General features: G+C 41.4%; 1 protein-coding gene and 1 long non-coding RNA gene across 5 annotated transcripts; one reads left to right on the top strand and one right to left on the bottom strand.

Moving 5' to 3' along the window:
* The first annotated feature begins 1,496 nt into the window (after positions 1–1,496).
* On the top strand, positions 1,497–6,802 carry LOC140222480 (uncharacterized). 2 transcript variants are annotated; one of them, XR_011898025.1, is made up of 2 exons: positions 1,497–1,835; positions 2,353–6,802. It is a non-coding gene; the product is annotated as an uncharacterized lncRNA (long non-coding RNA). The 2 variants fall into 2 exon arrangements; XR_011898024.1 differs by having other exon boundaries at positions 2,080–6,802.
* Positions 6,803–7,428: 626 nt separating this feature from the next.
* Positions 7,429–11,964, bottom strand: LOC117852174 (uncharacterized). 3 transcript variants are annotated; one of them, XM_034734165.2, is made up of 9 exons: positions 11,804–11,964; positions 11,459–11,625; positions 11,037–11,360; positions 10,708–10,918; positions 10,240–10,386; positions 10,022–10,146; positions 9,642–9,846; positions 8,186–8,430; positions 7,429–7,835 (listed from the first exon to the last, which is right to left on the bottom strand). In XM_034734165.2, exons 2-9 carry the CDS (start codon positions 11,563–11,565, stop codon positions 7,667–7,669), a joined length of 1,533 nt encoding a protein of 510 aa, XP_034590056.1. In that variant the 5' UTR covers positions 11,566–11,625; positions 11,804–11,964; the 3' UTR covers positions 7,429–7,666. The 3 variants fall into 3 exon arrangements, with proteins under 3 accessions (XP_034590056.1, XP_072149242.1, XP_034590047.1); XM_072293141.1 differs by having other exon boundaries at positions 10,708–10,897; XM_034734156.2 differs by having other exon boundaries at positions 11,725–11,934.
* Positions 11,965–12,462: the final 498 nt, after the last annotated feature.

Below are 12,462 nucleotides of genomic sequence, written 5' to 3'. Positions count from 1 at the left end.
ATAACTAACATCACTCTGAATTTGTACAGGAGGCTTGATTTTGAAGGACCATTGGAATTGTGCCCATAACTGATTTGGAGCCTTTAGAGACAATGCCAACACCTTTAGAGACAATTCCAGTAAAGAAGATGACTCCAAAGAAGAAACTGGCGTCCACGGTCTTGAAACCTTCTGTAGAAAACAAAATTAGTCCAAGAAAGAGAGGGGCAACTAAGAAGTGATGTGTGTCAGTTAGAACTATGTGTTGTGGTTGAACTATGTGTGTCAGTTTGAACTATGTGTGTTAGTTTGAATTATGTCTGTCAGTTTGATCGAGACAATGCCAACATCTTTAGAGACAATTCCAGAAAAGAAGATGACTCCAAAGAAAAAGCTGGCGTCCAAGGTCTTGAAACCTTCTGTAGCAAAGAAAATTAGTCCAAGAAAGAGAGGGGCAACTAAGAAGTAATGTGTGTCAATTAGAACTATGTGTTGTGGTTGAACTATGTGTGACAGTTTGAACTATGTGTGTTAGTTTGAACTATATCTGTCAGTTTGAACTATATTGTGGTTGAACTATGTCCGTCAAATTGAACTATGTTTTGGTTGAACTATGTCTGTCAAGTTGAACTATGTCGCTATTGAAAAAGTTACGTCAGTTTGAACTCATTCAGTCATCACACAATATGCATTGTTCATTCATCAAATACTACCATTCATTCGTCAAATATGTCCCTTGGCCAATGTACTACAACACATATTTTCTACTTCAACACATGGCCAAGGAACATGCCAACAATGGCTACAAATAGCATACACAACACAAACACAAGCTTCATTAATTTGTCCAACTTTGCTTTCATATCTTGCTTCTGCACTTTGCCAGGAACCCGTTCTTATGCCAACAACACAGGCTGGAAGTCCACATATTGGTCCTCTTCTTCGATTTCATGCTCATGTTCATGATAAAACACCTTAACCACTTTGGCGTCAACCAAATCATTCAGATACTTCCTCTGCCACCGGTAGTAGTCACACTTTTCTAGTATCTGTAGACAAAAACCGCATCAAGTCAAGAACAACGAACCCCAAATATAGCATGAGAGCAACAAACTATCTCACTCAACCTACACCCTTGGGCATTTGAAGAACACAGCGGCCATGGTTGATGTTGTCCTTCTTCGACCGTCGTTCGAACACCCTAGCCTTCCCGCAGTATGGGCACTGGACCAAGGGAAGGCTTGTTTCTTCCCTAACCCCTTCCCATCCCCTCAATCCGTCGGAAGACTTTGTAGCACGCGACATTGCCGTTGCCGTTGAAGCCGACACCGCAGTCACTGCCTTCGCCACTGTCTCCGCCTACACCGCCGCTACTCCCTCGGGTTCGAGCAGGCGGGGAATGGTTGGTCTGGCTCGAATGGATGGTTTGGCTCGGTTGGGACAGAGACCGGCAGTCGGGTGGTCTAAAGGATAAGGCTAGGGGCAGCCGGGTCTTTTCGTATACCCCATCCAGCATGTATACGTGACATGGCGCTCCACGGATGCAAAAATGGCGAATGTGTGATAAAATCTTCTCTCCAATGGTTAAAATGTAGATGAAATTCTAAGATTGGTTTTCGGAGGGGCGCTATTTCTCCCTCTCAAACCGGGTTTTGCAAAAATAGCCGTCCAACGAGCCCCTTCTCGGTTACTCCGACGACTCGCCTCCTGATCCACCACCTGTTCCTCCACATCCGCCGCCAGATACTCCTCAGCAGGTGGCTGATCCGGATGGTTTAGCTAAGGAAGTTTGTCTGCAACCTATTCAAGAAGACATGGCCAATGCTTGGTCACGCAACCCTCATCAGATCTCTCAGGTGATTCGCAATATATTTTTGGTCAAGTTCCGTAGTCTTAGTGACATGAGATTTGTTTGGACCAGACAGCCTTGGCATGTAGGTAGAGATAATTTGCTTTTGGAATGGGTAGATCCGCACAAAGAGTTACCTTAGTATCGATTTGATTCCATGTATGTCACAATCAAGTTTTTTGGGGTTCCTCCTTATCTCAGAACTCTGGTTTTGGTAGATCAGTTAATTAGGAATGTTGGTTTTCCTTCAGATCTTGAACCTATGACTGCTAGTTTTATGCTTAGTGATGAAAGATGTGTGGCTGGTAGAGCTAAGATAAATATCAACCATAGAGCAGTTGACAAAATCAGACTCAAACTTGGAGAAGATAGCTCTGCTATTATTTATGTTCATTATGAGAAGATCTTCAGAATATGTACCTCCTGTGTGGGTTTCGTTCACCATGTCAAAGATTGCTCTATCAGACAATGCAAAATATGCATTGAGTCTGCTCAGAATTATCCTGAACCTGTTCCTTTTGAAGTCTTCGGTTCTTGGATGACTAGAGCCACAGCTGTTCCAGAAGATGTGTTTGAAGTCCAAGAAGTTCAGCAGGTCTCCCCTTTAATCACGCAGTTTCATCAATTTTTTACTAAGGGTGAGAAAGGCTCCATCAGTACCAATAAGCCAGTTCAGTTGAGCCCTGCACTTCTATTGCATCCTGCTCTGGATGTTAAGAATATCCTGCCGCCTGTGAATGAGGCAAGAGCAACTGGACACCATTTGGCTTGCAATGACTCGGCTTCTCAAGAGGCTTTGGCACCAGCCTTAAAGGTGCCACGGGCACCATGAATCTTCTATCCTGGAACTGCAGAGGCACTGGAGGGAGTCTCTGCAGCTCTAAAATGAATCATCTCTCCAGACTGGTGGTGTCTACTAAAGCGCAGGTAATTTTTATTTCAGAGACTAGGAATAAGAAATTCAGAAAATCTTCTGTTGTTAACAAATTTGCTGTTCATGATGCTCACATTGTTCCAGCTGAAGGCCTTGCAGGAGGCCTTTGGCTGCTTTGGAAACAAGATGTGTCCCTGCAAGTAGAACAGTCTAGAGCTAATGTTATCTTAGCTAGTTGTGAATATAAGCCAAGTGCTCAGAAGTTTATCCTAGCTTTTGTTTATGGTGATCCCTATCACAAAAGAACTGAGTCTATCTGGCAGGAGATCCATGCTTTTGTTGTAAATTATCCAAATGTTCCTGCTTTCTGTATGTGGGATCTTAATAATGTGATGCATGTTAATGAAAAGCTAGGTCCTAGACCTGTTAATATTACTCGTATGTCTAATTTCTGTCATCTAGTTAAAGAATGTGGTTTCATGGATTTGGGTTTAATGCTAATCCCACTTTTGAGCGCTTGGATAGATGTTTAGGTAATGCAGAATGGTGTGCAGCGTTTCCATCAACGGCTATTTTCCATCTACCAATGGAAGAGGACTTTTAGGTTGAGTTGAGCCCTGCACTTTTTGGATAGATGTTTAGGTTTGAGAATTGGTGGTTAATGGAAGAGGATTTTCAGAAGGAAGCTATTACTGTCTGGGAAAAGTCCTCCTCACGCCCATTTCACCTTAAAACAAAGTTCTTGTCTTCAGACTTACAAAAATGGAGAAAAAAGAAACCTAACCTCAACTCTCAGTTACAAGCAATAGAAGATAGCATTCTTAAACTGCAGAGCCTCCATCCAAACCTTCAGAACAACACCCTACAGAGAGATTTAATTCAACAGCATCAGGTGATCCTTGATAAACAAGCAGAATTTCATAAACAGAGATATAAGAAGCTATGGGTTACTGAGGGAGATAGAAATACACACTTCTTTCAGCAGTCCATCCTTAAGAGGGCCAGAAGGAATAGGATTCTTTTTCTCACAGACAAACTTGGCAACCCTCTCACAACTCAAGACCAGATAGCTTCTTGTTTCAACAGTTACTTCACAAAGCTGTTCACAAGTCAGGTTCAACATCAGCAGTTCCATTACTTGCCTCAACAGAATAGGGGAGATGAGGATTTAAACAGTGAATTCACAAGATCTGTTCCAGATAAAGCTGAGTTATGGGCAATAATCAAGAACATGAGAAAGGATGCAGCCCCTGGTCCAGATGGCTTCGATGCGGCTTTTTATAGAGCTTCATGGGACTGGCTTGGTGATGATGTAGTACAACTGGTTCAAAATTTTTATAGCACAGGTATTCTTCCTCCTGATTTAAATAAAACTTTCGTTGTCTTAATCCCCAAGAAAAATGCACCTGTGCTTCCTCAGGATTTTAGACCTATTAGCCTTTGCAATGTTATTTATAAGATAATTGCTAAGAGTTTAGCTGATAGAATCAAGCCTTTCCTTCCTAATAAAATTCATGCTTCTCAGGCTGCTTTTATTCCTGGTAGACATATCTCATCTAATATCATTATAGCCCAGGAAATCACTCACTCCTTTGGTCTCACTTCTTGGAAACATAAATGCTTTCTTCTCAAGATTGATCTAGCTAAGGCTTTTGATAGAATAGAATGGAACTTTATTACAAATGCCATGCTTAGAATTGGTTTACCTACTCATATTGTAAATTTAATAAGTGCTTGTATTTCCACTACTGATTTCTCTGTTCTTGTGAATGGTCAATCTTCTCCTTCCTTTCTTTCTCAAAGGGGGATTAGACAGGGCTGCCCTTTATCTCCTTATCTTTTGTTCTGGCAATGAATGAGCTTTCCCACACTTCACAAATTGCTTTACAAAGTAACCATCTCTCTGGGATTTCGCTTGGTCATAATTGTCCTCCCATACATTCCTTCTTGTTTGCTGATGACCTTCTTATCTGTGGTAAGGCTACTGCTGCTGAAGCCTGTCAAATTAAGGAAATTCTCAGTCGATTTTGTCAAGCTTCTGGTCAAACTCCTAATTGGGCCAAATCCTCCATTCTCATGTTGATGTCTAAACTAAACAGGAGATACAGAATCTTTTCCCTGTTTCTTTGATGACCTCTCAAACCACTCATCTTGGTCATCCTATCATTTTCTCCTATAAAGATAGAACGCAAGCCTACGGTTTTATCCTTACTAAGTTCAGGGCCAAGTTAACTGGTATCAAGGCCAACAAGCTTAATCATGCAGGGAGGATCACTTATATTAATTCGGTGCTGGCTTCTATTCCTATCTACTATATGCAGAATATTTTGTTCTCCAGATCATTCACTGAGAAGATTAATTCAATCCTGAGACGTTTCTGGTGGCAAGGAGTTCAAGGTGAGGATTCTTCGAAACCTTTTTATTTCAGGTCTTGGGATGATATTTGTCAACCAAAGTCAGTGGGTGGGCTTGGAATTAGAAATCTTTACACTGTTAACAAAAGCCTAGTGTCACATTCTGCCTGGTTAATTGCTTCTAATACTGATCCTTTACTTTCATCAGTTATAAAAGCCAAATATTTTCCTAACACTAGCTTTTGGAGAGCTACTTGTCATGGCACTAGGTCTGCTTTCTGGTCTTCTATTTTGCAGGTAAAGCATCACCTTCATCAACAGTGCGTGGTGCAGATTCATAAAGGTAACTCTAATATCTGGACTGATCCCTGGTTTGATAATTGGGAAACTATATACACCCACCTTAAAGACCCTCATGTTCATAGGCAGCTTCCCAACTTAATGTCAGATTTATGGAATCAGCAGCAGTCTCTTGGAATGCTAATCTTGTCAATTCTACTTTCCACCATCAAATTGCTGATTCCATCCTTCAGATTCCTAAAGTTTCTTCTACCTGTATAGATTGCTTGTGTTGGAAACCTTCTATCCATGGTATCTGCTCAACTAAAGAAGCTTACAAATACCTTTCAGCTCAAACCACTCACTCCCTACCGAACCAAGGACCAAGAGCTATCTCCTCTGATGCTCTTTCCATTCTTAACAGAATTTGGCAACATAAAACCATTCCTCCTCGCATTAAAGCTTTTGCTTGAGGACTATTAGACACTCTCTTGCCACTGGTCATCGAGCTGCTTCCTTTAGTTCGAGAATAGAAAACACTTGCAAATTGTGTGGTGCTGATGAAACTGAGTTCCACCTGTTCTTTGAATGTGAGTTTGCCAGAGCTGTCTGGTTTTCTGCAGGGGTTCCTTTGAGGACTGATCGGCTTCCTCTGGAATATGATGGCCTTCAAAGCACTTTATCTTTAATCCTTTCAAACTGTGTTTCAGATGATCTTTTGGAAGATATCTTCACCAGGTTGTGGTACCTCAATCTCTATTTCTAATAGGAATAGGACTTCAAATAATGTTGTTGCCAATGCCATCAATACTTCTTTTCCTGCTGTTGTTCCTTCCTTATTGGTGATGCAGGATTTACATTCCAGCCAAGCTTGGCAGCCATTTGTTTTTGCATATGCAGATGCAGCTCTAGATCCAGATGGACCAGGAAGTGCCTCCAGAACTGCAGTACTGGGATTAGTGGTCGATCTCAGATCCACTATCCTCTCTTGTCGCCTGCAGGTGCTTGGATTAGCCAGAGTGGAGTCTGTGGTGATGGCTGAACTTGCAGCCCTTCTTCTGGCGGGTAAAATCTTTTCTATTTTACAGGTCAATGCTGGCGGTCTTGGTTCTGACTGCCTCTTGGCGGTCAGATATCTTCTCAAGGCTCCTTTACAGTCACCTCGGCAACTTCGCCCATGGATCTCTCAGTTTCAGGAACTGAGATTACAAGATGAGGTGCAAGTGATCAAAATCTCAAGATCTCAAAATGAGGCAGCTCATTGTTTAGCTGTTCGAGCCAGAACTGTATCCTCTGATAGGGTGCTTACTTCTGTTTGTACAAACTCTTATCATGATCAGGATTGCCCGATCCTTTCGGCTCTCCATCTGTAGACTGGGGTCTTTTGACCCTCTCTCATGTACATTGCTTCTAATTTGGAATGAAGTCCTTTATCAACAAAAGACATAGCCAAATGGTTCATGAGCATTCAAGTGCGTCAAAATCCAAACTGAATTTTGCTATCAAGAGTTTGAAGTCAAGTCCCACTCTTCTACTATGAAAAGATACACCCATCTTTAGACACTTCAAAAATTAGTTGCAAATTTGGTTGTACTACTACAATACTACTACACTAATGAGATTAAAAAGTATCTTGAAGCTTGTCTATTAGCTATAACATGAGTTGTTACCTAGTTGTTATATGCGAGTTGCCATAATAGTTGTGTGTGAGTTGTGTCAGGCTTACGAGCCTATAAACAGAAGCAAGCCTCAAGTTTGTAAGATGATTTTGATGTACCCACTACCTTACGAATAGAACACCTTATGAATAGAACATGTTGCTCTAACCTTTAGATTTTGGACTAGATCGTGTACCTTAAGAGCTTTAGCTCTTGGTATCCGTGGATTTGGATTCAACCTTTTGGTCTATCTTCATCTCTAGAACGATATCAAGCTCAGCACGTTGAAGTACTTCCTTCAACACTTCGTGCTGTTTCTACCTATTATCACACTGGAAAGGTTCCTCCAATACTTCCGCTATATATATCTATTCGTAGCAGCAACGTGGAACCGTTCCTCCACATTAGTGTGATTCATCACTACAAGCATAGGGCTTCAATGAATTCCAGCAATTTTCAGGTTTTTCATATCATCCTTCAATCTTTGTTTACAATGCAAACACACAAGAAACAAAGAGGATAAAATGATGGCCTTATCAGGGCAATAAAGATATCCAATGCATAGTCTAACAGTCACAAAACTGAATCGAGATTACAGGAGTCAACAGTCGATCATTCAGTATCACCAGAGTGCCGGGGAAAAAGAAAAGTCACAGTCAAAACAGGTATAAGCTCATATCCAGCCAAGTGACTGTCTAATCCCTGAGAAAATCAGTCCCAATGATCTTCCAATCATGGAGACCCAGAAGTAGGACACTGCTGCGCTCACTTTGCTGACAGCAGCCCTTACGAAAGGCATTGCAATATCTGACAACTCTAAGAACAGGCTGATGTAATACCTCCTGCAGTTGAAGAGGAGTACAATGTTATTTTTCTTAGTTCTGGTATAATACAAATGACAAATTAATCCAGTTATCTCACTGTGAATGTCTATCTGAAAGTTTAGTCGCAAGTACAATACCTTTTTGTAACACAAAATAGATACGTGGCATTACTCTAAAGATCTCATCTTTTCCTTTTCTTAACTACGGTGCTTCTGTAGTTTCGCAAGACTAATACTACCTAGTTGTTCTTTCAGGATAACTGAAATAAGTTAATGAGGTACTTGAAAATTCACAATCCAGGTCGCATGTAAAATATTTCAAACTTTTAATGAAACAAATAGCATAGATCGGAAGAGGCTCGGGCATACCATCCAGTTAAAGCTCTTAATTCCTTCGTCCTTCTTGCTGGAAGGGAAAATGGACTGATGTTAACATAATCAAGAAGAGCAGGCGCACTAGGCTTTCTGAATGCAAGCCTCCAATTTGTCCTCTTAGCTTGATTATCTGCTGGTTTTTCACCTTGTTTTCTGCATAGAACATATAGCTCAAACCTGTCTTCGTACATTGAAACAACTGACTCGAAGTATTGGTGCAACCACCAATTAATCGCCACCTTTCCAAGAAATAAGAGAGATCAGCACAGCCAGCAAAGCCTAATAGTGCATGGGCATTTGACTACAACCATATCCTCGAGCAATCCAAAATTTTAATGTGTATGCATTGTAATTTGTAAACCTAGACACGTTATGCAAGCACCACAAAATGAGGAGAATTCGAAGAGAATGCTTGTGTAGGAATTAGATATCCATGCTTTATCCTTTCATGCCCACTTAAATAAATTTGCATTGCGTCGCAGTTATAGAAGAAAATAAAACTTTTCAGGTAAAAAATATAATAAGTAAAAGTATAGATGGGAGCACACCACAATTTAGAACTCAGTATTTCATCCACCTATGCTAGGGTTGAAATCTGCTATTTCCATGTAAACCGATGCTCATTATTTATAAGAAGGGTGGTGATAGTGAACATTACAGTGTTGATTATATAAGAATACTATGTACGAATAATAAGTTTCCTGAAAAATGAGAACAGATCCACAAGTTCTGTTCATACTGGTTTCCAGATGATTAAGTATTTGTAAACCTGAACTCATCTGCAAGCATAAGGTTTTGTCCAGCTTCAAGTGAACCACAGATAAACTGACAAGTTATAGATCCAATTCCACTTCCCCACTAATAAAATTATGAAATTAAAACGTTACTGTAAATTAAAGGTGTGAAGCTTGGTAGGATGAAGCATCAATCATTCATAATATTATGTAAACAGAATGTTAAAGAATCGAATTTATCTTTTCACTGCTTGTAATTAAGCTGCTGCCACCAACCAGAGGAAGAAGAGCAAGTGTCCTTCGATGGGAAGCACAAGCAATGCAGACACTCATAGCACTAAGCACAAAAGTGTTCCTCTAGGTGCAGCCAACAGGAAGCTTCCAAGGTCCAAATACGGTTCTTGGAAAATCCAATGCCTAATGGCATCAGTTCCCAGTCAATTCTAGCCAGTAAGTGGAGCAAAACCAAAAGGTTTTTTCATCATTGGAAACAGGAGGTTCAGTTTATAAGAAGTTGAAATTACATGTAAACCTAGCAACTTTTCTATTTGCTCTGGCGGGATCTGATTCCCTGCTTACGAATAAAAAATAAGAGCAAACACGAACACATGATCTCATTTAAAGCACATTTGAACAAGAAATACAATATGTCAATGAACTGGAGGAGTACAATAATAAAGTCAGAAACAAGACCATGTACAACCCACAATTATTACCTCATTGCGCAGCTTTTGAAGTTCCCTGGTTGACAGAGAACATAGAGCTAAGCTGGAACTAACAACTTCAGTAGACATATCACCATCAACTGACATAAGCTCCAGATAAATGCTAGCAATCACATCAGCTAAGGAAATAACCAGGTCCTCCAAAATTCGTGCTCCATGTTCAGCAAGAAATTTAGCATCAAAACAGCTGTCGGACCTGCCATCAGGAAGTATCAGGATAAGGATGCCTTTTATGCACCTCCGAAAAGGCTATTGTTCAGCAAACGGCAAAAGAACAAAGTAAGTCTAGACAATTGTTCAGATGCAGTTTTCCAAATCAAAAGAAATTGAACCGAAAAGTTGCTACAAGGACAAAGAAGGTCATTTAGTACCTTGCAGAACCAAATCTTAGGAAAAAGATCAGATCCAAATAGAGTTCAGATTTCCCAAATCTGTTAAACCTCTTGAAGATCCTATCGTCCTCCCTTATTTTGCTGCTTATCATCTTCATAAGTTTCTGGAACATAAAAGGATATCTGTGATTTGGGGCATATATGATATGTTGGAATGGACAAGGACAACAGTTCAAAACAGTAAGTTTGTAACATACTTCATTGATTTGGCCATTTTCCAAGGCCTGTTCTTCTTCAATCCATTTCACAAATGCTGGTTCAATCAAACCATCTATCAAGGCAGTTGATACTTGCAACCACCTGATTCCATCGACAATTTCAGAACTTCCTGAGATATTTCTTACCTGCATGATATCAGACCAACTAAAAACAAGTCAACATAGTTACTTCATATATGTTCAAAAGTTTACAAGAACCGAGTCATACTGTCAAGGAAAAAAATCCTGATGCTGGTTACACTTTAGAATAGAATAGTGCACAATCATAATAAACTCAGACAAATAGACAGATTATTTATACAACTTGTGAAATTGAGCCAATAAAATCAGCAAGAGGAACTAATACCCCTCTTTTAGTTGAAAACAGCGCAGATACTACTTATAACAAACTAAGTGAGTATACATAGGCAATCTTAGTCAAACAAAGAGTTGTGGTGTGTCTCTTGCCTCCATTTCCAGGAGCTGAAATGTGATCAGAAGAAGCCGCAACCTGGGACCACCATGAATGGCAAGCATACTCAAAGGATAGTTTTTCCTATCACTCGTGAGTTCATCCTCTCTGCTATCCAAACTTGCATCTTGAACATTTGCTTGTAAAGCTTCAGAAAGTTTAGCTCTCACTTCACTCCACATATCCCTGGGGTCAAGCCCAGCATTCCTTTCCGGTAAGAATTTTAAATCCCCAAATTTGCAAAAGGAAATTGCATTAGCAGTCATTTTTCCAGCTAAGACACCAGTCTGATATGTAGAAGTAATACTTATGCAGCTACTCTTACCTACCAGAATCAGAGGAGCTTGGCTCTGTAATATGTTGATTAACACCCTGATTTCTGGCACGAGGAGATGTGTTCCCAGAAGGTACAACTCCAGCCAAATACGCAAAAATCATGCTGATAGTGAGAAGAGCTTCATCCGAAATCAGCATTAAACTTGGTGAAACCATGCTCTCAGAATCCATCAGCGACTGCAAGCGAAAACATTCAACTGAAGTTTCCACCCTGTGACCCCTGCCATGAAAACCAAAGTGAGAAGATGCAGCACTTTTCGGTTCCCTTGCTGCATTGGACTGGAAGGGAAGGTGAATCTTGTGGTCGTAATTCCTGCAAGCAAAGATGAGAACCTAACAATTTGAGATGATCAGGATTTCTATGAAACAGAAAGATAGCCTCGATTACAAAACTTGCTGAGACAAACCGACCTCTTCGGCATTCCAATCGAAACACTACTTGGGTACAGCTTGCTGTTGGACTGGGTCCATCTCCCTCGACACTGACCTCTCAGTGTCGCCAAGGAACACTCGGCCATTACTAGAGTTCCTGACTAATGGCTCAGAGCATCACAAAAGGTAGTGCACAACGAGTATTCCTGCATGAGAGAATAAGGGTGAGAATTCGTGGCGAACCGAGAGTCATCGCTGAAGGACGAGCATTTCAATCAATAGCAAATCCTCAAGACAGTACCCACCTCCTCCTAAACCTAATCCCCAATGCAAACAATATACGGGTGCCCAAGAATGCAGCGCGAAGGGGGAGAGGTTCCCAACCTTCAGGCAAGCGCGAGACGGCAAGAGGAGAACCGAGATTTGCTTCGCCGCCTAGCCCCCTTCTTCCCCCCAAGCACGAATTGCCACCGGAGACCGGACCAAGCTAGCAGGAGAGCTCCATGCCTTCGCCCTTCCCATTTATTTTTGTCATTTCGTTTTGGAACCAAGCTAGCCATGTGCAAGCACGAACCAAGTCTACGTGAGCCAAGTTCACCAGGCAACCTATGGACCGGTGACCTGTCCACTTCGTGAAGGACTTGCCAACGAGGCAGTTGCGCTGGCGGTGTACAGGGTGAGGTGGCGGAAGCGCGTCCACGCAGACAGGGAGCTTATCGCCAGCAGCGGCAGCCGGCATGGCAGGTTTTCCTTTTCTGTGGACGGGAGGGGCAAAGTGGGCCGTTATCCTGTGTGACAGCGAGAGAATTGGCAGCGTTAATCTTTGGGCCGGGTAGTTTGGGCCTTCCAAATGCGACATCGATACAAGCCGAGGCATTTCCTTTTCCTCCCAGTGTCCTTTCCGTTTGCCCTGAAGAAGGAAAAAGACTTCGATGTTGTGGAATGGATATAGACATATCACTTGGCTCTACTTGATGTCGATGTGTATTACCAAAGAATAATTTTGCAAAATTGTATGTAAACGGGCCGGACCATACAACGAG

The sequence above is a fragment of the Setaria viridis genome, chromosome 1 (assembly GCF_005286985.2).
Source record: "Setaria viridis chromosome 1, Setaria_viridis_v4.0, whole genome shotgun sequence".
In the NCBI taxonomy this organism is placed as follows: Eukaryota; Viridiplantae; Streptophyta; class Magnoliopsida; order Poales; family Poaceae; genus Setaria; species Setaria viridis.
The sequence above is the reverse complement of the archived record's forward strand: the minus strand, read 5'-3'. Positions and strand labels throughout refer to the sequence as shown.

Bases quoted from the DNA above. Each gene is read 5' to 3' on its own strand.
- LOC117852174 (XM_034734165.2), bottom strand. From the start codon at position 11,565: ATGGCCGAGTGTTCCTTGGCGACACTGAGAGGTCAGTGTCGAGGGAGA. The intron at 11,361-11,458 runs GTCGGTTTGTCT...CTTTGCTTGCAG, and splicing joins TCGATTGGAATGCCGAAGAG to GAATTACGACCACAAGATTC. The intron at 9,847-10,021 runs GTACTAAATGAC...TCCTGATGGCAG, and splicing joins CTAAGATTTGGTTCTGCAAG to GTCCGACAGCTGTTTTGATG.